The sequence below is a fragment of the Chaetura pelagica genome, unplaced genomic scaffold (assembly GCF_000747805.2).
Source record: "Chaetura pelagica isolate M959 unplaced genomic scaffold, ChaPel_1.0 scaffold127, whole genome shotgun sequence".
NCBI lineage: Eukaryota > Metazoa > Chordata > Aves > Apodiformes > Apodidae > Chaetura > Chaetura pelagica.
Genome location: NW_009953923.1, coordinates 2,409,262 through 2,432,658, shown reverse-complemented (window position 1 = coordinate 2,432,658; position 23,397 = coordinate 2,409,262). Strand labels below are relative to the sequence as shown.

General features: G+C 37.8%; 1 protein-coding gene across 1 annotated transcript; it reads left to right on the top strand.

Annotated features, from left to right (window-relative positions):
- Nucleotides 1–2,388: 2,388 nt before the first annotated feature.
- HEPACAM2 (HEPACAM family member 2) lies at nt 2,389–21,614 on the top strand. The gene is made up of 9 exons (XM_010001576.1): nt 2,389–2,482; nt 7,925–8,275; nt 9,482–9,766; nt 15,161–15,457; nt 18,678–18,803; nt 18,886–18,910; nt 19,033–19,070; nt 20,351–20,424; nt 21,498–21,614. The coding sequence occupies exons 1-9, from the start codon at nt 2,413–2,415 to the stop codon at nt 21,612–21,614; spliced, it is 1,383 nt and encodes a 460-aa protein (XP_009999878.1). The 5' UTR covers nt 2,389–2,412.
- The last annotated feature ends 1,783 nt before the right edge of the window (nt 21,615–23,397 follow it).

Below are 23,397 nucleotides of genomic sequence, written 5' to 3'. Positions count from 1 at the left end.
TGTCTGCGGGGCTTTACAAAGGGGGTGGGTGAGGTGTTTGAGCGGGGAGGTTTGCTTGTTTAGCCTTGGAAGGCCTGAGAAGACAGAATGAGGCACTGTTGTCTAAAGAGGTAGTTGGGTAACGAAAATATTCTGTGATTTGGGGCGTTATGCACAAGGACGTCGGGTCTGTTCATGGTTAATGCAGTTTTGCATCACCAAAACAGGCTTGTGTGTCTCTCAACTTGCATTGCATAGATCTCGGCTTAATAATCATAATAACAATATCTATTTTACATTAATTAAAAGAACATCCTGTACACCGCTGAATTGGAGGTTAGATGCAATACCAGTAAGGCACCCACTGAGCATGGCAGTGCCTGCAGAAAAGGCTGCCTTTCCTTTTGGAATTGCTGAAGTCTGCCGGAAGATAAACCAGCACACGTTTCCTGATCCCACTACCAGGGAGCCTGCCAGCTGGCCCATAACTTGTGGCAGGGTGTGACTGGTAGAAGTGGGTGTCCTGTTCTCTGAACCAACACAGTGACAAAGGGAAGGCCGGGACCAGTGATCCTCTCCATGCATTCTGGAACAAGAACTTGCTTCTGGCTACTATTGGGACCTATGTTTACAGAAAACCTTTTAACAAGTTTAACAAAAGTTACTTGTTAGTAATAACTAAAATTTGCACAAATACTGAATCTATTCAGAATATGACTGTTGCTTTAAAGTTGCTTTAATGTTGTTGCTTTTATTAAAAATCGTGAGTCTTGATTAAATGGCATAAATAAACATTCTTTTTCTATAGGAGTCTATAGGGAAAAAATGTATTTTTTTAGCATCTGCTTTATTTATGTAATTTAATCAGCATTAAAAAAAATCCAGCATATTAATGACATCAAGAACATATCTGAATGCTGGAAATAAGGGGACACACTTGAAAAATACAGCCTTTCTAATCTGGTGTTGTTTTGTTTGGGTTTTTTTCTTTGCCTACCCAATGTGAAAGCTCCCACCATTTCAGTTAGAAATTAATTGGAACCTGTGACCAGTATTTTATTACATGTTGAAAACACGTAGATAATAATTTCCAAGTCAGGTTTTATAAAAGGCTGCTATTTAATATACCTGGCGTACGGTAAAGTGGGTTAAGCAGGTTATAAACAGCACTCGGGAGGGGCAGGACAGTGGACATGGGAGGAAGCCTTTGGGAATATGCAAAATGCCCTCTTCATCTTACTGCCTCATGTCAGGTGGTGACATTGTTTCTTGTGGGACCACTATCCTTACAGTTTTGTTAAGCTGAATAGTACATGTTTCTGACGTTTGGTCATACTGAGCTGCTGAGAATTCTGGAAGAATCTGGATATTTTTACCTCCCTTTAACTTAAGTAGAAATTGAGCATTCAGCCCCTCTGGTGGGGTCTTAGCATCTTGCAGGACCCTTGCAGCGAGGAGGGGACAATACCCTGCTACCACTCCCTCCTGCACAAGGCAGGATACAGTCTAGCCTAAATATTTGTTAATTCATAATAGTCTGCCTAGGTGCTGTACATTCAAAACTTGTTTGTTTTATATGGATAAACCAACCCTATCAATGCAAATATTTGCTGTTGCAAACTCTTACTGCACATGCAGCTGTGGGAGGTTGCCTGGTTTGCTGCTGATTAGATTTGTAGAGTGAGTGACAGCCCTGGATGGAATCCAAATCATACATTAATATTAATTAAACTGATGTAAGCTAATGCAGAATAAACAGTAAGCGGCAGCTAACTCAACAACTGTAATTAACTGTCCACTCTAGCACCAAGATTCTTTGTTAGAAGATGCCTGATGGATACTTCACGTTATATGTTGTTCAGGAAAAGGGAACAGAATCATAGCCAAGTTACACTTACGTTAAGGAAAAATTACAGAAAAGTTACAAGCTAGAAAGTACTAGGAAAAAAATTAAACAAGGCTCTTTAATAGCTGTTCAATATTTTTTTATAACACAAGAGGCTGTCAAAGGAAAAGATCTTAAATCTTCTGAATACTACTTTGAAATAAGAGGAACCATCTAGCAGCATGGTACTTGTTATGAAACTGTAACTAAAGAAGGTTAATACCTATATAATCTGTACATTGAATGAATTCACTTGTTTTTATTAATTCAAGGTACTTTGTATTCTCCACCTCATTTATTACATTCTGTGTCGTATTTGCTGTGGCTGCCGGGGGTTACCATAAAGTCAGAGGCAATGAAGATGGGTGCTCATCTAACAGGTGCTCCACTCCCTTTGTTCTTTGTATACACATATTCAAATCACATAAGGCAGGGGACAGGATAGGGCCTGTTAACTCATTGCTCATTTCCCTAGCAAATAAACCAGCAGCTGCGGGTCCAAGCCCTGGCTTAGAGCTGAGAAGAAGGTGGGATTCGTGTGGGACAGGATGCTTTCATGGAGCCCTTTAGCCAACTTCTTTTGGGACTTACAGTGCAAAATATATTTTCTGCTTGTAGGTAAGAAACAGTATGAATTATATTTGATTGTCACTGTGGAAATGTGGGTTGGTTTTTATACTTCTAAATTTGAAGATATTTCTGTTGTATTGCAATACAACAGAATTTTTTATTTCAAGAAAGTAGCCTAGAAGCTTTTAATCAGATAGTGTCACTTTGTTTTATGAGCAAAGCTATAAACTTTTAGCAACTGAAAAAAATTAGTGGTATCTAGATAATCTGCATATAAAACATGGTCATCGGTTACATATACATCAACATTTTGTTAATATGTACATTATGCATTCTTTTTAACAAGTAAGGCTGGACAGGTTCTAAATAAAAGTTTATAGAAAAGTTGTTACACATCTCTTTAAAAATGCATTATGTTGGGATATTGCTGATGCACTATTTTTTAGTTCATTATTGTACCTTACAGCTAATACAGAGTATTTCTATATAATATTTAAATGTACTTGGTACTAAAACTGAATTAAGCTTTGAATTCTCTGAAGAATGTTTTCCCATTTGTTTGGTGACTGGTTGCAGTCTTCACAAATATACATTTGTTATCCATGCACTTGATAAAAAATAGATGCTCTATGCACTTTGACAAGAATATCCTGTGATCAAATGTTAGATAAACATATTTCTACAAACTTGTAGTTCGCTTTTTCTGTATTTGTTTTTGTAAATATTCACAGAGGGAATATATACTATTAAAAATGTAGTGCATCCTCTACTCATTCATGTCCAAGGAAAATTTTTCTTTGATCTTCTTTGTGATCTTCATATACAGTCCCATAGTTCCCTTGATTTTGAGCTAAGTACTTTGTCAAAAGTTTTGGCTTCATAACAGTTGAAGATTATTGATTTTCTTCTTTAAAAATGAAAATGCTGGTTAATAAAAAACCACAGTGAATATGGATTTTATCTACATTGCAACTTTACCAGATTTTTATTTTTTTTTAATCATACAAGAGTTATTGGTATGCAAGCAGAGTGCTTTAGACTACCTGTTTGTTCACCTGGTCCTATCATCATATACCCTTCCTCAAATATATGTTTCCTAGTATGGGAAATACGCAGCTTGCACTTCATATCATTAAAAGAATCAGATGCACTGGGGGCATGACCCAAAGCCCATCAAAGATATTGACCTCAGAAGCTAAAATTAGGTCCAATAACAAAACTCAGTAGAACTTGCTTTTGGGCAAAAACCTCAAAGTGGGGAAGTGTATGCCCAAGTCACTCCTGATACAAATGGGGCTGTGGAAATGGCAGATTCCCTGGTCCATTATATCTGAGGTTTTTTCATAAATTAACATATTTGCAAAAAGTGTAAAACTATTAGCACTGACCTAGTGACATTTTACACTGTATTCAATGGTTTCAGAAAGCTGAAGAGCTAAATGGATGCTGGTAAGAAGTAGTTGAGAATCCAAACTCTCTTTGACAAGGAGATGTGCATGTTAAACGAAATAAACCAATAAAATCTCACCAAGCAGGTTTCAGTTTATGCCGTAAACTCAAAAATTATGTCACAGTTTTTTCTTTAAACTAAAGCTGCAGCCCTTGTTTTATGTCAACAAGGATTCTGTTGTGCTTGCTAATACTAGTGATGGCATAGTGAGATGGAAGCAAAGCACAGATCACTGAGCCCTAAATGGAGGTCATTTTGGTACAACCCACTTGCCTTACTGTTATTATACAAAAGCTAGTTTTCAGAATTCCATCATCTTGGAGAAATGTGTGTTATATATAGAAAGCTATAGAGACAGTCTTAAATTACATGGAATCTGTGTCCAGTGAGAATGAAGCAAGAGTTTGGCACATTGTCTTGATTTCACTCTTTACATTGATTCAAGGATTCAAGGATAACAGTCTTCAGTTTCAACTACAACTCAAAACTTATTAAATTAGCCTAATATTCCAAACTGCAAGAGATTTGATCTCTGTGAAAGCCAGAAGTATCCCAGCATTGCTCCTAGCCTTCAGCAGAGCGCCTCTGGCAAATAACAGCTTCTCCCAGCCTCAGCCTTCCTTGCCCCTTGCCCTTCTCGCCTCAGAGGAGATCCCGCTGCTGATGGCACTTCACGAAGCCACCCCAGCAGGGAAGGAAAGCCTGCACTCAAAGCCATTCCCAAACAGATTCCTGGGGAAAATGAGGTTTCTTACCAGACCAGCTCTGGTCTTTGCTCAAAGAATTTGCTTTTCTACAGCTCAAAATGTCTTTCTGACCTGTCACATAAAGACCGTTTTCCCTGTTAACCAAGTAGAACCAAGTTAATTTATGGCTTATATTCTCAGATATTTTAACTGAGAAGAAATTCAGTTTCCAGCCAGAATTCTTTCTATCTTACTTTCATATGATGGTCCCAGTTTTCCTTGCTCACTAGACCTGCTTGTTTTTTTGTAATTTTCTGGACAAACAGATCTCTGAGAAATATTATTTGTTATACATACTTTATGATTACCCTGCAGCTGTTACCAGCTTCTTGTTCTCCAGCACAATCGCGTATTGACAGCAAGATAAACCCAAAAATCAAGCAATGTCATGCATAAAGAATGATGAAGGACATGGACAGATCTTTTAATTGATCATTTACAGAGAGATGTTTGAGAGATGGTTTTGACTTCATTCAAGGAGATTTAAAAATTGAAATATAGTTGATGGGTTATGTGAAATACATTTCCAACATTGATGTTACAGATTTTACTGAGGAATTATACTTTTATTTTTATTTTTTTTAATGGACAAGAGCAGTTTAAGGTTCACAGGGAGGGAATTCACCTCTGAGAAATGTTACAACAACTGATAAAAATAATCTCCCGTTTACCAGGGTCTAGCAAGTCCCTAGGGTTTGCACAGCATTAGAAAACAGCATGACACAAATATTGTTAAAAAAGGGTAGGGGAAGAGGCTTCAATTTGATGTGCTTCAGCTGTTTCAGGTTTCTGATCTAGAAGATGTTAAGCATGTGAATATGTCCCTCCTGTGCCTCCTCCACTTGAGTCTCCCACATTTTTCCTACACTCTTCCTCCCTTTTTGTCCCATTCTTCTCCCATCTCAGCTGACCCCCAGCCATCCTTCCCCCATCAGTGTCCATGAAACCTGAAAGCCTGTGCTCACTTCTTCTTTAGCCTCTCAGAAGGTGGGTTTGCCAATCTTTCTACTAAGGGTTTTCACAGTTTTTGTACACATCACCCCTATAGTGTTCTGCCACATTTTCCTTTTGTTTCCCTGCCATGCCCTCAGAAGTGCTGTGAGCTGGCTTGAGTTGTGTCTAGTACTGCTCAGCTTTATGAAAAGTGAAACCAGCCACAGGATTACTTTTTCTGGGGGGTAGATTTTGTAGCTGGTTTTGACAGAATATTCAGAGATTTCTTAGATACAGGGAGTGTTCCTGAAATACAGTTAGTATATCTGACATGGTTTTCTGCACCACCCTTAACAGCATGGATAATATTGCTGGCTACCCACAAACCAGTCCCCTCTTGCAGCATCTCTGCCCTGCTACTTTTCATGCCCTTCCAGAGTACCTCTAACATCACCTACTGGCATTACATATTGCCATGCTAAATCTGTTACCCCCACCTGGTTTTTCTGTCCCTACCCTGATCCCAGTGACAGCTTTCTTTGCTCAAGTGACAAGCAGCCAACCAGTGAAATTTGAAGATTCTAATCGAAAAGCCACAGATACCTTACTGTGCTACTGAATTGATATCTTTACTTTTCCTGCTATATAACCTAGGAAATTAGACACAACTGAACCTTTAAGAAGTTATTTTTGTCATAAAGAGAAATGCTATGATGGTAGGAAATACAAGAAACAGTATCTCTGCATTATAATAATCTTTAATAGCACAGTCATATACTTCCTACATGAAGCTCCTTCTGCCACCCTTTCCATGTGGAGGGTAGAGGTACTTCAGCTGGATAGTTACTTTTTTGTTACAGGTATTGGGAAGCATGTCAAGAATTTCTGTAGTAGGAAAGAAATAGAGGTGTATGGTGAAAGCAGTGCATGTTGCCCTGGGCAGGGGATTTTCCCTCCCTCGGTTCCCAGTGCACTCCTGTGCATGTGGTAGATGGATTACCTAACTAATATTTTTTACATTTTGTTGCTAATAAGTTGCTTTCTCAAGAAGCAACTTACTTACCTTCTTGCTAAATTTAGCACTTGCATTGTGCTTTTCAGCAATACTGAGCACTCAAAGCTGTGTTCAAACCTGCAAGTGAAGTCGGTAAGAGTTGCATCTGGAACACACTAAACTCTGTTTGTGTGTATTTTGAAGAAACAGATTTTTAATATTTCAAATTAATCATGCCAAATGAGCAGCTATCCTTGTTGTTGGTCTTCTGTGGGCATAAATTCCTCATCTGTAAAGTCTTATCAATTATAATGGTGTTGTGAAAATGATTCATTAATATCAACACATCACACCATTGCTGTACTTCTGAGTACTGTGGAAATCAATCACTCAGTCCTAAGAGGAAAATTTTAATTATGTTCTATAAATGTGTCTAAAGCTGGCATGATGAAAAAATACTCTAAAATGAAAGATGGGAAAGCTGAAGATTAAATCAGGAGTGGCCTTTTTTTGCCCCTCCAATGGAAGCAGGTTTCTTGGACAGCAGGATTAATCATGTGGCTGAAAATTTTGCTTTTGTGCATATAAACAGCAAACCCTAATTCTGCACTTTTCTAAAACTGCAATACTTTTGCAAGCTTAGTAATGTTTCTCAAATTTAGTCTTATATATACAATGTAGACAGAAATAACTACATGTCATTTTAACAAAATGCATGGAAGTGCTACTCGTTAGATTTTCAGTCAGTTTCTCAGTATAACTGGGAAAGTAAGAGTAGAAATTTCTCCTTAAGTAAATGCAAGAAAAAAAATACCTTAAATCTGAATTTGCAATCCAAGACTCGTAGACAGTATAAGCTCTAGAAATTGAAAATATTTTGAAGGGAAAATACTTTCAACATTAAGGTAAATCCAAACCTTTCACCTTATGTCAGACTTCAGACAACAGAAAAACCTCTGCCCAGAAATTGCAAATGTCCTTCCTTTGGCTTTTCATAGAACCATAGAATCGCAGGGGTTAGAATCACAGGGGTTGGAAGGAACCTCTGAAGATCATCAAGTCCAACCACCCTGCTGCAGCCAGAACACCCAGGACAAATCACACAGGAATGGGTCTTGAAATTCTCTGGAGAAGGAGACTCCATAAACTCTCTGGGCAGCCTGTTCCAGTGCTGGAGCTCTATAGCTAGATTCAATGTCACTGAGGTCAATGAGAGTTTGCCCCCTTTCTTGAAACTTTACACACAAAAAAGTATAATCTTTAACTCTGAGAGTTTTTTCTCTGTGAGAATTTCTCATTTGAGTTTTCCAGTGTTTCTGTTTGTGTTTTGGGTTTGCTTATTTGTTTGTTCTTTCATTTTTATGCAGGTATTTGTTCTGCCTTAAAGTTGACAGTTCCGTCTCATACCATCCATGGTATTGAGGGGCAACCACTCCATCTTACTGTTGACTACAATTTCAATGCTACAGCTTCTGAAATCCAGATAATTTGGCTTTTTGAGAGGCCTCAAAGTAATCCAAAATACTTGCTTGGCTCTGTAAATCAGACAGTGGTTCCAGACTTGGAATATCAGCACAAGTTTACTCTCATACCACCAAATGCATCTTTGATGATCAATCCATTGCATATTAACGATGAAGGCAATTATATTGTAAAGGTCAATGTCCGTGGAACTGGGACAATAGCTGCCAGTCAAAAGATTCAAGTAGCTGTTGATGGTAAGTTAGGAAAATATACTATCTTCATTTTTTAAATAAAATTGCAATAGTTTTGAAGGACTCGTTCTTAGGAACCATTTGCAATAGTGTGTTACTTAATCCAATGTGACTAATCCATACATGAATAAATACAAACCATTAAGTTATGTTGTTTTCTGTTGCTGTTAGAAAGAATCCTACAACATGTCATCTTGAAATAGAGTTAATATATTGACTGATGTTTCTGGAGCATAAGTAAAAAATTTAAGTAGTATAGAAAACAATAATTAATAGTAAATTAAAAGACTTCCAAGAAATAATGTTTCATAAGGCTCTTCTGTGCTATCACTAATGAGGATGTATTAACTTTCAAATACTCTTTTTCCCTTACCAACTCTTCCCTGAGGAAATCTGTAACCATTTGCCAACTCAGTATTTTATGCTGCCTGCAAACTAGAAGACTGTGGCCAGCTGTCTCTAAAAAAGGGAAAACAGTAATGAGATTTGAAGGGGCACAATTTGACCCCACATGTAAAATCTTAATTCCAGTGAGGTATTCCACCATCTCAATTTTTTTTTTTTTTAAAGGAAATTCTGTCTTTGTTCTTTGCTCCTTGTAGAGGGAATAGGAAAATAGGGAAATAGAAAATAATTATCTAAAAGAATGACAAGAGGCTACTGTAATTTATGGATTATATGGAGGGAACCCTGGATCTGTTGGTCTTGGAATATTGAAATTAATGACGTAGTAGCTGATAAGGTTGTAGCTGCCATTTAACTCCCATAGCTGTCTCAGTTTGCAGCCATCCTTACGACTGAATTGACAGCGTATTTCAGCAGTGCCCAGTGTCAGCAAAGCTGTGGACAGCCATACTGAGAAAGTCTCACACCACAGGCAATATCATGCTTTGCACTTTTTTCATTTCTGCAGGATTGCTTAGGAGGCAGGAGCTGCAGGCCATGGAATACCTAAGTGCAGCCTTTGTATTGCCAGAAGTATAAAAAGTCTAGTTTTATTTAAGTACTAGAACAATTCTTACAGTCACCAGCTGAGAATATGGACTTAGTTTTTCCACATTTAACCACATTTAATGAATAAAATTTGAAATCTGAGTACTTTCTGGAGAGGATGATGACTGCTATTTGTATAATCTTGGCAATGAAGACTGAAATATACTGGCTCATCTCTTTCATAACTCTTCATATCTCTTTTATTTTATTTTACAGTTCCCGTCACAAAACCAATTGTACATACTGAACCATCTTCAGGGGTAGTGGAGTATGTAGGGAATATTACATTAAAATGTACTGTGGAAAAAGGTACAAGGGTAGTTTACCAGTGGTTGAAAAATGGGAAGCCTCTCCACACTGGCCCTAATTACACCTTTTCATCAAACAATGCAACACTTCTAATTGTTCCTGTTGTGAAAGAAGATATTGGGAACTACAGCTGTCTGGTATATAACCCTGTCAGTGCAATGGAAAGCAAGATAATTGCACCAACCATATATTGTGAGTATATGAAATATTCATAATTACCTTTGTATAAATTATCTGACTGGAAAAAGTGCCTCTAACTATGGAAACAGGCATAAAACAGTTGAGTAAACATTATATGTGAACTTGCATTCAAAATGAGCTCTAACCTACAACAGGATAAGAGGAAGTTACTCAGTGTTACTAAGTTGTGAAGACGAGTCTGAACTGCAGAATTCAAATAGGAGCTTCAAGAATTCCACAGTGCAGACATCTTCAGGTATGGAGAAGGTGTGGCCCAAAGGAAATAAATAATCAGATGTGTATACATTAAAATATTGTTTAAAAGGGAGGCCACAAACAGAATAAAAAAGCTAACAACAGGAAGTATTAGACTGAAGGACTGGTATTAGAGGTTTTCTTCAAGATAATGTCTAGTCCAGTCCTGTTTAATACTTCCATTAATTACATCAGCATAACGATATGGGAGTATTTCAATTAAATTCACCTGTGACATTAAACTGTGAGGACTGAATTACTTTTACAGAGTAATAGAACTGGCATGAAATTTGCTAGTAAAAAATAAATAGACATGCATTTTTTTGAGAAGAAAAAACACGAAGTTGTGCTGATAAGATGGAGATTGGGAAATACCTGAGGATACCTGAGGCAGCAAGCCTGGGTGATTGAGCTATCACAAGATGTCCTTGAACTGGCATTGTGATTTAGGCATGAGAAAGACATGCATGTAATTATAGGGCACGCAGGCAAGTATTTCCAACAAGGAAATAAGTGGAATCCTAATGGCACACAAAAAATGAGAGCACATGTAGAGTACTGTGTGCAGTTCCTGCACATCCCAGAGCACTTACCTTGAACTGGAAAGAAACAGAACAGAAAGGAATGGAGAAGAGACTTGGACAACTCAGTCTGGCTTAGGAAAATCAGAGCTGTAGAAGCATTTGCTTTCCATATGAACAGGGAAACATGAGGGAGCAGCAAAAGTTGCATAAAGACCTGTGCTGGCCAAAGAATAATCCATGAGCCAGGCATTTATTTTGACTGGAAATCAAATCACATGAGAAATTAACTGTGAACATAGACTGAGTTAATGAATGAAATAAGTTGTAGGAAACAAATATTGGTTTAATCAGCATTCAAAAATTATACATTAAATCTTAGAAAGGGCACCCTCATTTTTTTCTTTATCCCTTCTGTAACGTCAGCTCCTAGTGACAGCAAGATCTGCAAGCAGCATGGGCTGCGTATGTGACCTTGCTAGGCTCTAAACATCATGTCAAACTGTCCTTCTCAGAGTGGAGATGAAATCAGACAGGTCAGGACCTACTTTGCCACTAGCCCTGTTTGGATATAACCAGTTGGCACAGTGTGGATGGCACAGTGCAAGAACTGGAACTGGATTCCTGTCCAGCCAAGGACTGGTGCTTGCTTTTGCTGGGGTCCGTAATCTGGCAGCTGGTGGATAGTCCATGCCCTAGACTTGTTACAATTGCAGTATCAGCACATTCAGAACCTACACCTCTCACTATGTCCTATTTTCCTCATCCTTCTTTCTTCTTATTTATTTTTAATTATTACTTGGAACAATTAGATGCATCTAAAGTGCACTGTTCCAGGAGAAGACAAAAAGACTGTCTAAATTATTGAAGACTAACAAGGACATTGTTAGACAAGAGCTGATCCCTTAGGTGCAGCTTATAAAACTAACAGCAATGCAGGCATGAAGATGGAGATGCTGCAGACAGTCCTAAACAGGGCAGATATTAATTGTGTTTCCATTCACAGTAGACAGAGGAATCATGATAAAATGCTCTACAAGGAAATAACCAGCATTGATGAAATTTGAGTTCATCCTTACTGTAATTTTTTTTAAAAAAAAATCTTATTCTTTCCTCTAGGTAGCACATTTTTAAATGCCTGCTTTTGTACAGTCACAATCTTAGATCATTTAATGAGAGCTCTATGTGTATGAATGCTGCCTCTACGGCCTTTCTCACTTCAATGAGCTATGAATGGACTTTATACACGTCCCCAAAGAATACCTACACAAAACTTGGGGACGCTGCATTCAGTACGCCTGACAGCCTTCTTAAAATGCAATAAGATCAGGTCAAGCTAGAAAAATACCTGCCACTGTTGGTACCTTTCAGACTGCTCTGTTAATTTGTGGCACAGCTCCTTCAGCATTCTCATTTCTGACTGATTGCTCACAGGTTGATGCTCCAGAGCACAAATTGCACTGATGGGTGTCTGAGGCACGTGCACTGACAAGGTGTGTGCCCTTCAGGCTCAGTTCTAGTACTGCTTCCTCCCTTCTGCCTCACTCAACTACATGTATTTTCCAGAAAATTTGGAAAATCTTTCCAAGTTGGGAACTGAAAACCTATTTTTCACACAATTGTTTTGCAGAACTTTAAAATCTGAAAGTTACTTCAGTGACCCCATTTCTGGAACCTTTTTCTGACTGACTGATTTTGATTTGCTAAAATATTTTGAGATTCAGCTTTCCTCCACATGTGGAAATACTATTAGAAGTATTTGCATTCTCAGAAGGTACTTTGTATTTCATCAGAACTGAGGGTTTGCTTCATTCATCATTTAAAATCCAGAAGAAGTATAGTAAGAGAAAACAGTGCAATGCTGTAAGACTGCAATACTGGTGCTACTATCCATATCCAAATTAGTGATAGGAACTGGGGTCTTATTTTCTGAGGTATACGAAGTCACATAATTCAGTTCAACCTCTGCCTGCAAGAGGTAGTTTGCTTCCCAGCTCCCAGTTGTCAATAACAATCCAGAACAGGCCCCAGGATCTCTATGTGCCATATGTCATTGCTGCGGGGGAGTTACTAGGTGATGATAAAAAAAGGTCATTGGCAGTAAATACCTGCCATCTGCTTGGAAACTGTAACAGTCTCGTGATTATAGAAGCAATTGGAAATATTCCCACAGAGCAGTAAATTGTTACTCAGAACAGGTGATTTATTATTTTACAAGTCATTTAGTTAACTGGCTTTACTGAGACAAGCAGCAGATTTCTGCTGAGAATGATACTGGAAAGGAGAAGTAGAGCTCAGGGATCCATGAAGGCTGTCATTGTGGTTTTTTTACTAGGAATCAAAAGAGTTTTGTTTTGTTCTTCATTTGTCATTAGTATTATTCCACTTCTCCATCAGCTATGATGATAATGCACCCCAGAGCATGGCTTTTGCAGTAACATGACCCAGAAACAAATTATTTTAAGACTGGAAGAAGATGCTGTCATGGAGGCTGCAGCAGAAGCTGTTGTACTGTCGTGATGGCATTGAGTTTAACAGATTAACTGGGATTTCCTTCCTTGGGAAGCTAGAATATATTTAATCCTAGAGAAAAAATTGTTAATTGCCTGCTCTCTAGAATTGTCCTTGAAACTGTGTATATCCCTGAGCTAGCCAGTGTTTAGGAATCTCAGCGATGTACGTGATGCCCAGGAGAGGAAAAAGACTGATCTAGGTGGAGCAGAAGGGTTACTTGATGCTTGTGTTGACTTCATCAACTTTCCAGACCTTGCCAAGATTCAACAATTTTAAGAAAACCTTTGTTGTTGTTGTTGTTTTTCAAATATACTTTCCCAACAGTGTGTATCAGTGTTTTTATACTGGGTTCATTTGATTTGCAGCTTTCATACAAAATGCTGGCAATGTTGCTAGTGTTGTCTGCTTATGCTACAGTGTTATGATACTGATATAAAAGAAAAACCTAATTATTATTCTTTTGGAGACTGTAACAAATATCCCACTATAGTAAAGGGACACAGAGTCAGCTATTCTTATGATTAATCTCTGTTTACATATATCAAAGGTTATATTGTTACTGAAAACAAAAGCTAATTATTCTAAGAAAGAATTGGACAGAAAAAAAAAACAAAAAAGCACTGAATTGCTCTGAAAAGTAAAAAAGTGTGTTCCTGCCTATAAACAGTGCCTGAGAGATTCTACTTTCATTTATGAGTAAGTCAAAGTTCAGTATGTCCCTCTCCTTTCCCATCTGAAAAAGGGAAGTAAATAAGGTCCCTCAGGTTGCCCAGGGAGATTGTGGATGCCCTCTTTCCTGGAAGTGTTCAAGGCCAGGTTGGATGGGGCCTTGAGCAACCTGGTATAGTGGGAAGTGTCCCTGCCCATGCAGAGGGGTTGGAACTAGATGATCTTTAAGGCCTCTTCCAACCCAATCTGTTCAATGGTTCTATTAAATACCTGTAACAAGTGAACCCCTGTAAGAGGCTGCTATTCTGGGAGGGCTCCCATCCACACAAATGTTCAGGTTGAGTGAGGTCAGCCAAGCCAGAGTTGTGGTGATAGGTCTGCAGTTCCCAGAAATGCTCATTAGAGGGTCAGCTTGCTCTTGGATACACTAAAAGAAATTACTTGGAAACTGCAGAGCCTGTAAAGAAGCAGCTTTAAAAAACACCTTGGTTCTTCAGAGTGGCCCCTGCCATGTAGGTGGAAGCATCACTAATTCACGCTGAAGTGAATCTGTGTTGCATTTCCCAAGTAAATATGATGCATGATGTTGGGCCTGAGACTGCAAAAATCTTACCACTAAGAAATAACTACACATGTAAAGATATAAAAAACCCCATTATCTGAAATGATCTATTTAGTATGGGAAATACTCTTATAGTATTTAAATGTATTGTTTCCCTTTCCATTTTCCTGTGAAGATTATCCTGAAATTATGTAGCTCCTCAGTTTTCTGAGTAATGAACACATGACTGTTGGACAATATATGCCTGTTCTAATGATATTCAGAAACCCAACTTTCTTTCAGCACAAGGCTTTACTCTTGAAAGAAACATAAATGTTGAAATAGTAGAAGCCTACTAAAGTGGAGGAAAGGTTAAAGTTTATTTTGGCAGTTATTTATGGAAAAACTTTCTGAAGTTATCTAATATATACTCCACTGTTGCATAGTTCCCCAAATAATTATTGTACTGCAAAATATTACAGTAAATGTATATATATTTGAAGGCTAACTATTTCAATTTTAAATGTGCAGAGAAATTACTTATGCCAGTAAGCTTGGCATTCAAATAGAAGGGTCAAATATGCCCCTGAAGAACACCTGCTCCTACTTCACAGCTTTTCCAACTGTTTTCAGTTTTTGTTCTTTTTATTGTTCTGAACCATGGATAGACCTCTGCTTTTTCCATAAACAGCAACTAGATCAGTATTAAGTGGGTGTAGTCTGATATAAACCTAGTACAGGTCAAGGTATTGAACTGAAAGCCTTTTAACTGCAATGATTGAATCCAATGCCAGCCATTCTAAAGGATAGTCTAACCTTAAGTTTAGAGAGATGCTTCCATTTAAAGTTTAATTATATCCTTTGATTTTTTTTCCTCTGTGTTTCCTTTTTTTTTTTCCAATACAGATGGACCTTATGGACTTAGAGTTAAATCAGATAAAGGTTTGAATGTAGGGGCAGTGTTTACAGTTGACATAGGGGAAGTTATACTGTTCAACTGCTCAGCAGAATCAAATCCACCAAATACCTACTCGTGGATTCAAAGGGCTGACAATACCACCCATGTAATCAAATACGGGCCCCATCTGGAAGTTGTATCTGATAAAGTGGCCCAGAAGACAATAGATTACATGTGCCAAGCTTTCAACAACATGACTGGAAAACGAGATGAAACTCATTTCACAGTCGTCATTACTTCTGTAGGTAAGAATATTAACTGATTGCTGTAACTGTAATATCTGAGCAGAGTGTCAACCCCAGGAAAAGGAAATAATTCTTAGAGAATATGTATCAGTCGTGAGATCTTGCTAACAATGTAGTAAAGGGGATTCTGGCCATTCAGTGGGTTCTGGCTTTACTCACAGTGTGACATGTCATGGGAGAAGACCCACTAAGATGCTGAAATTCTGTGGGCATTGACACTAAAATATATTTGGCCGTATGGAACTTCATCCCATGAGTAGAAAAACTTCCTCAATACTCAGACTTCATCATAAGCAAGTAACATGGCAGAATTATATGTCTTTCTTTCTTCCCCATTTTTTTTGCCTTTAAAAATGATAATGATGAATGGAGAGAATGATGTGAGAATCTGCTGCATTTCAAGATGAGCCTCTCCTCACACGAGCAGATTTTGTCCAGGGCTCACTATCCCACAGCTTTCAGGAGCTGTGAGCCCTGGGGCCACCAGGTGACCAGTACGTGGGATAGTTTCAAGCATACATTGCTGGCTAAAATAACCAGGCACAGATTCACAGCACTGAAGGTCTTTAATACTTTTCCAGTGTGGTTAAGTATTATAAGAACCTTAGTTTAGTGTATGATAATCATGCAACTTGTGACGATGAATGGTTTTAGTACAATCTGTCTGTAAAAATCATTTCACTGTCAAATGTATGAAGCCATGGATTGGCTGCTAGGTTCTGCTGAACACACACTTTTATTTCTCATACATTATAACCTCAGGTCCTGTATCAGATTGCACTGCACAGCAACAAAGCAGGTTTTCAGAAAATCTCCAGAAGCATACACCAAAGAACAAGATACTGAGGAAGTCTGATCTCTCTCATTAATACAGGTCAATACAAGCATTTTCAGATAAGGAATGTATGCTATTAATGTTCAACAAGATAGATTAGATTGCCGTTTAGAAAATTTAACAAAGCAGTTTCACTTGAAAGAGCTCAGCCATTTGTTAGTCAGTTAAACAAGGAGAGCAGATGTCCATTGGTCAGGCTGCCTTACAGATTCATCACAAATCCATGGCTTTCAATATGCTGGAAGGAAGATGAATTACAGTTTTGCAATGAGAATACTGCATTTTAAATACTGTGTTTAATGGCAAAAGAAAATGCAACCACAGCTATGTGTCAGTAGAAATAAACATGACATTTCTCCAGGAAGATCATGTAAGCTATGATAGAGATGTGAATATTCTTCATTAAGTGTTAAGAAATTCATCCAAGATATCCTTATAAAGGCCAGAAAGAAGGGAAAGCTCCATAGCTTGCTTTATTGCACTTATAAACAGACATTTCATATTTACATTTTTGCCTAAATAAAGGTTTTTAAAACATTTTATCCTGTGTATTTAAAGATTAAGAAATATAAGTTTCCCCCTTTATAGCCATTTTCCTCTTGATGAGTACTTATTCAGATAACACTAAATGCTGATGTTGAGCCTACACTTTGCAATGCAGCACTGATTGACTCCAGGAGGTAGGAATTCACATACAAGGCTAAACCTTGGAGGTCCTACTCAGGCTAAATTCTGTTAGGAACTAATTAAACATACTAAGCAAAGATTATCAATATTATTCCATATTCCTTCTCCCTGTCTCCACACAAGAGCCTGGATTGTGCTTTTCAAAATACTGGAAACCCCATTTTCAGCAGTGACAGGAACTCAGATGTTTCAGAAGACCTTACACAACTTCTCCACCTAGGAGACAGAAACTCACCTATATGATTTTATAAACAGATACCTAAGTAATGCTACAAATCATTAAGAAAACAATTACATCAATACATTAGAATTTCATCAATAATTGCACTAAGCTGTTAACCAGTTTTAGCCAAGACTAGTTAGCCAAGACTAGAGAATGTATCTCATTATGGACAGAAGTCATTGCTCAGTTCTCAAGTGAAGTCAACTTGAGCATGTTAAATGCATGTAAAGAGCACATCTTTGTTTTCTGCACTGGTATGCCTGTGGAGATAAGATTTATTGAGTCTAAATTTGAAATTACTCATTTTAAAGAACATTTTTAAGGACTCATCTGATTCTCATGCTTTTGAGGGTGGTTTCTGAGGAAAGCAGTACATTGAAGTAGTCTGAAAGAAATTTGGTGAAATTGCAGGGATTTTATTTTTTTTTTCCCATATCTTTGGGATGCATCTGGTTTGAAATCCACATATTTAATCTTTGTGATAACCACTGCACACACAGCCAGCAGAATGCCAGTGAATTCCACCATGGAGGTGTCAGTAGATGTAACAATAGTAGCTCTTCACACAGAAGCTCATCAAAGTATTGGAAATACATCCAGGTAAATAATACACATTTGAATTTTATTAATAAAGCTGGCACTGACAATTAATGCAGCATTAATTTGCCAGTATGGAATGTGACATGGCTTTTAATTACATGAATTCTGCAAGATTCAGAGCAAAAAGAGGAAATTATGGGTGCACAAGTGACTATGTCTGACATTTCCTAGCTTTCACAAGCCTGACTGCAAATTCTATGCAGATGTTTTCCATGTGCTTTTGTGTATGTAATTATATGCATATCATGTTTGTGTTGTATCAGAAAATCCTGCTGGAAAACTGCTGCTAAGGTGTATCTCAGCAAAAGATCTGAGCAAAGGAAAGAAAAATTGTTTATCTATTTAGAAATTAATACAAACAAACATAAATTATTTGCTACTGATGGGATTTTATAAACAATCAGACTGCCAGGGATCTGAAAATCTTCAGAAAACATACAATAGTTCATTTATCTCCTCCTACTCTACAGCCCCTACTGCTAGGAGCATTTCCCTGCCATCTAACACAAACTGCTCACCTAATTGCCACCTAATTTCTGGGTAGTTCAGTCTCTCTGCCTAAAAATTAGAATATAAATCTACTTTTTGTGATGCTGTTATTTGTGGATTACCTTTGCTGACCTTCATTTAGCTTTAGGTACTTCAGGTATTCTGTACTCATTACAGATATGCATATCATTGCTTTTCTAGCTCAGGGTATTTGGGGGGGGGAATAATTTTTGGATTCACAATAAAACCAAATGTTGTCTCAATTTTGTATCTGTATGCAGGTTTACTAGCTTCAGATAAATCTCAAAAGGTGCATTTTCCAGTGTCATTGTAGCACATTGCACAGAACAAGAGACTAAATACTGTACTCCTCATCTTTGTCACAGGATTGGAAAAGCTGGCCCAGAAAGGAAAATCTTTGCCATCTCTTGCAGTAATAACAGGAATTTCATTATTTTTGATCCTAGCTATGGCCTTTTTATTCATATGGAAAAGATATCAGCCACATAAAGGTATGTAAAAGTTAAGCATGCTCCAGCTCTTCTTTGGGACCACAAGAGCAAAAAGAATTATTTTTTTTCTTCTTCTTTTCAGTGATACAAGAGAAGCTGCAAAGCAGGTAAAAAATAAATAATTCGTAGGTCCTGAAATTCTTTCCATCAAGAGAATTGTATTTTATCATGTTAATTTTTTTTCTTTGCCTTATGACATCAAACTGAAAAACATGTTTATGTTTTTTAGGCCAGAGGCTGATTACAGGAAGGCACAGACATTTTCAGGTAATGATAACGAAAGAAATGTGAGGCTAAGGTCAAAATCCATTCCTGAAAAAAAAAAATCAGCATCTCCATATACAAAAATATAAATGGAAAGGAAAGGAAGTTAGTTTTTAACTTCTGTTGCACATGTACCTTTACGTGAGCTCACTTAATATAAAGCCAAATTTACAAGTCAGTGTGGGTTTATCTCATGCTTGGAGTTCACAGCAGTATATACCCTGCTGCCTTGAATTCTAGCTGTTCATCCCAGTTAGAATAACCTGTATTCTGCTGTTCTTACCAATACAAAATAAATTAGTGTTGTTAATGGGAAACCAGTGAGAGGTGATAGACCATGAGAGGATCACACTTCTAAATGTTCACGGCACCAGTCAGTACCAAAAACATAAGATGTTAATATGACATTACAGAATATATATTTTAGCCTCTACCACATTCTGCACTACTTTTCTCTGTGTCATTAAGATCCAGTGTGATTTTGTCACTGCCTCTTTTTCCTCTGCAATCTTTCCCACATCCTTCTGAGCTTGAGAAGCTGGAGACCAGCCATTCATTCTTTGGAAGGGTAGCACTTTCATCCCTATCCCTTTCTACCAAAGCCTCAGAGCTATGAGGCCTCAGAGCTAAGCTGCTATGTGTTAGAGGATAGGGAAGTATATGAAGTTTAGGAAGATAAGAAAGTCAATTGAGCATGGAGGGTCCTTCACCCCAGCAGGTGGTATTGGAGGAGAGAATCTCAGCACTGCCTTTAGAGATGCAGTCTTTGGAGTGATGCCCCAGAGACATCCAAGAGTCTCAGATCTCCTGGGCAGTGGGAGGGTAAAGAAAGAGACTTCCACTGTAACTGCAAGTTTTAAGTCCTAGATACAATTAGTCAACTGGTTAAACAATGGTGCACCTATTAGTATCATGTTCCATTATTATATTCTCAGCATTACTAAAGCCCCAGGTGGTACTGCCTCACTACCACTAGATGTGCTGAGCTTGTGGACTGGACCTCTTTTCCAATGGCTCCACCAAAACTGTTACTGAGGTTAGCAAAGGGGCTCTTCACTTGGTCCAAGGTGTTGTAGGTAGCCAAGCACTTGGCACACCAGCTGTGCAGCTGCCCTGCCTGACTCCAAGTTAGCTTAGGAGCTTGGCAGGGAAGTGGTTTAAAGCAGATCAAACTGCCAATATTCTGATGTTTTACAAATTAGGCCAAATTACTTTGCCAGTCATTGTTTTCCAGGTTCATATTACATCTCAATACCTTTTATGTTTTTTTGTTCTCACTTTAGGACATGAAAGTGCTTTGGATGATTTTGGGATATATGAATTTGTTGCTATTCCTGATATTGCCAGTGGTTCTAGGGTACGTGATTTTACATCCTATACTGATGGTTTTCTTTTCTGCTTCTTAAGGTGTACAAAATATCTGCACTAGGATCCTTCTGTCAGTTGCCTTCTGTTGCATTTTGCAGATGTGTATATGGCACCATATCCATGGCTATTTACTCAGTACTTGCTCTTTCTTTACTGCATTACTAGTTCAGTACTTGTATCGATGTTGAGCAGTAAGGAACTAACCAAGCTCTGGAGACCACAATCTCCGTCCAGTTTTCCTATATTAAAAGAAGTGTTGAGTAGATGGGTAGAACTGAACCACTTGTGTCACACAAGCAAATTACTGTGATGTCATTTTCTCCCTTTTCTCTAATATTGCTGTTCAGGCAACACACAACTTGAGGAGTGCAGAAACATGTCAGGGAGGTATTTAAACTTTTCATTGTAAAAATATGCAAACTAAATCTCAGCTGTATTTCACAATTAGTTTGTTAACTACATGTATTGCAAGGGAGGACTTAACCACAGGAATTTTGCTAGCAGAAAAAAATCCTACAACACAACTACATCTCTGCACTGGAGGTTGGGTATGGGCAAAAAGACTGATAATTCCTTATGGATGGGGAGTCCAGGTTTTATATTGATATAAGAGCAGATTTGTATACTTAAAATACTGAACAATTGCATTATTACTACATTTGTGGAAATTCCTTGTAATTCTCTCTCTTTGACATGCTGGTGGGAGTTTTATGCTGAACCCTTTCCCTAGATATTTTCTCTTTTTTTACAATCTGTTCTTCTGCTTCTCTCTTTATTAAATGTTCCTTCCTTGACTTGTGGTACAGTAATATAAAATATGTGCTATATTAAATGCAAGAGCTGGATCCTAAATCTTCTAAGATCCTAAATGCATGTAAAACTATTTCTTGCCTTACTATAAATGTGATGAAAAATTACTCAAAATGTAAACTAATAGAGATGAACTGTTAAATCCACATACACAGCATTGATAGGGAGAAGCTATAAGTTACATTATCAGTTTAATTTGTTGATTTTTTTCCCATTTTTACTTACAGTAGCAATACTCTTGGCTACTTTCAGGTTTCAAGTCAATCTGTTCCTGCCTCTGACTTTGTCCCAGGCCAGGATATGCTTAGTACCATTTACGAAGTTATTCAGCATGTTCCTGAGCAGCTGCAACGAGACCATCAACAGTAAGTTAAAGCCTGTGTGTGCCCGTGTGGTAACCTAAAGATAAATGCTTTTGCTTCTAGCACAATTTATATTTTGGTAGCTGGTGTTTGATGTCAGAGAGGTAAGGAAGAAAAAAAGGTACAAGCTACATCAGTTCCTAAACTGTTTCTTATACAATTCCACACTTTAGCTAAAGACTTCAGTTTCCTGTTTCATCATGCCAGCCTCGTCTAAACATGAAAAACAAAAGCTAAGATATTAAGGCACAATTTCAAATGACAATTCCCAAATATTTTAAGGAGGTGGCTGTACTTTCATGGAACTGAGATCTCAGCACTGCCTGCTGGGCACTGTTCAAAGTAGATTAATTGGCAGCAGAGCTTCCAGACCTGCCAGTCACGTCCCAGGTAGATTTAGGGGCAGTTTTGATCAGCTAGTCAACAACCAGTGGTTGTTTTCAGTGGTCACTGAAATATTAACAGGCAATTCTTGATCATCTGAGTAAGCAATGTCTTCATTTGTGTTTTAACAAATGATCCCACCTGGATGCGTTCCTGTGTGATGTACTCTACGTGACCCTGCTCTGGCAGGGGGGGTTGGACTAGATGATCTTTCAAGGTCCCTTCCAGCCCGTAAGATTCTATGATTCTATGATTTAGAGCAAAACAGTTCTTGCTCTGCAGTACCCTGGCTGGGAACTCCACAGAAACACTTTTGCTGAGTTAAATACCAGAAAGAGCACAGCACGTTGTGCTTATGCAGTTAGTGTGTGGCAGTCCTGGTTTTGTTCAAATCACCTACTTTGTGGCACTTCTTGGCACAGGAAGGATGAATACACTGTAAAGTTTCTGTAATTGTGGTAGAGCTGCCATAAATCTGTTGTGAATGTCGACAGTCTTTCTTATAAATCAAGAACAGAACACAAAACTTGATTTGGTAACAAGCCTATTATATCACATTTTCCATGTTTTTATGATGTGTTCCGTTTCTTTTATGATTGCAAAAGAAAACATGCACTCTTGCCAATACAGTGATCAGTTAGTTGGCTGAATAATCACATTCAGACCTTTCAGCATTAAAAACTGTGCAGGTTACAACTTCAAGTGTGTGTCCAGATTATGTATGCAAATATGCCACCATGCCTGTGAAAGCAAGCTGATTAGTGAGAAAGCAATAATGAATAGTAATTGAATTAAAAATGGCATTTTTGTTCTGCTTGTAAATACTTGCTTTGAACCTCAAGATGATTTTTTAAACCATATGTAAAAAATAGTATTAAAAAGTATTTTTTTCTTACTTATTTCTCACTGATGTATGAATCCTCTAAGAAAGGAATACATTCAAAATGAAGGTAATTTGAACTTTGTGACATTCCAGATTTCAACTCAAACTTTGCAAAACAAGTTCTGTAGTTGTAAAGTACTCATTTGCATTTTACTGTTTTTTCATATATCAAGATTTTTAAAAAGAAACAGAGGAACAAAATCTTCACTAATCTGCTAAACATGATAATGGGTAAACTACTCATATTAGAAAAAACACCTTAATGAATTTTGCTATTCCTGACCTGCTGCAAAGGAGCAGACTGAGTGGTAAATGAAAAAGGACAACTAAGTCAATCCTGGTACTTGCAGCAGGATGCTTCAGCATTCAGTATAAGAATAAAACACACCATAATGGGTGAACAGAATGGGGAACAGAGATGGTAAAGTAATTCCAAACTCCTGTAGTGCAAAGTAATTATTACCCATGGACTTGGTGTGCAGCCATCTGTACAGTAATTAGCAACATTCATGGGAAGAACGAT

Excerpts from the sequence above, each read along its gene's own strand:
- HEPACAM2 (XM_010001576.1), top strand. The coding sequence starts at position 2,413 with ATGCTTTCATGGAGCCCTTTAGCCAACTTCTTTTGGGACTTACAGTGC. Across the intron at positions 2,483-7,924 it reads AATATATTTTCTGCTTGTAG|GTATTTGTTCTGCCTTAAAG; the intron begins GTAAGAAACAGT and ends ATTTTTATGCAG. Across the intron at positions 20,425-21,497 it reads ATATTGCCAGTGGTTCTAGG|GTTTCAAGTCAATCTGTTCC; the intron begins GTACGTGATTTT and ends GGCTACTTTCAG.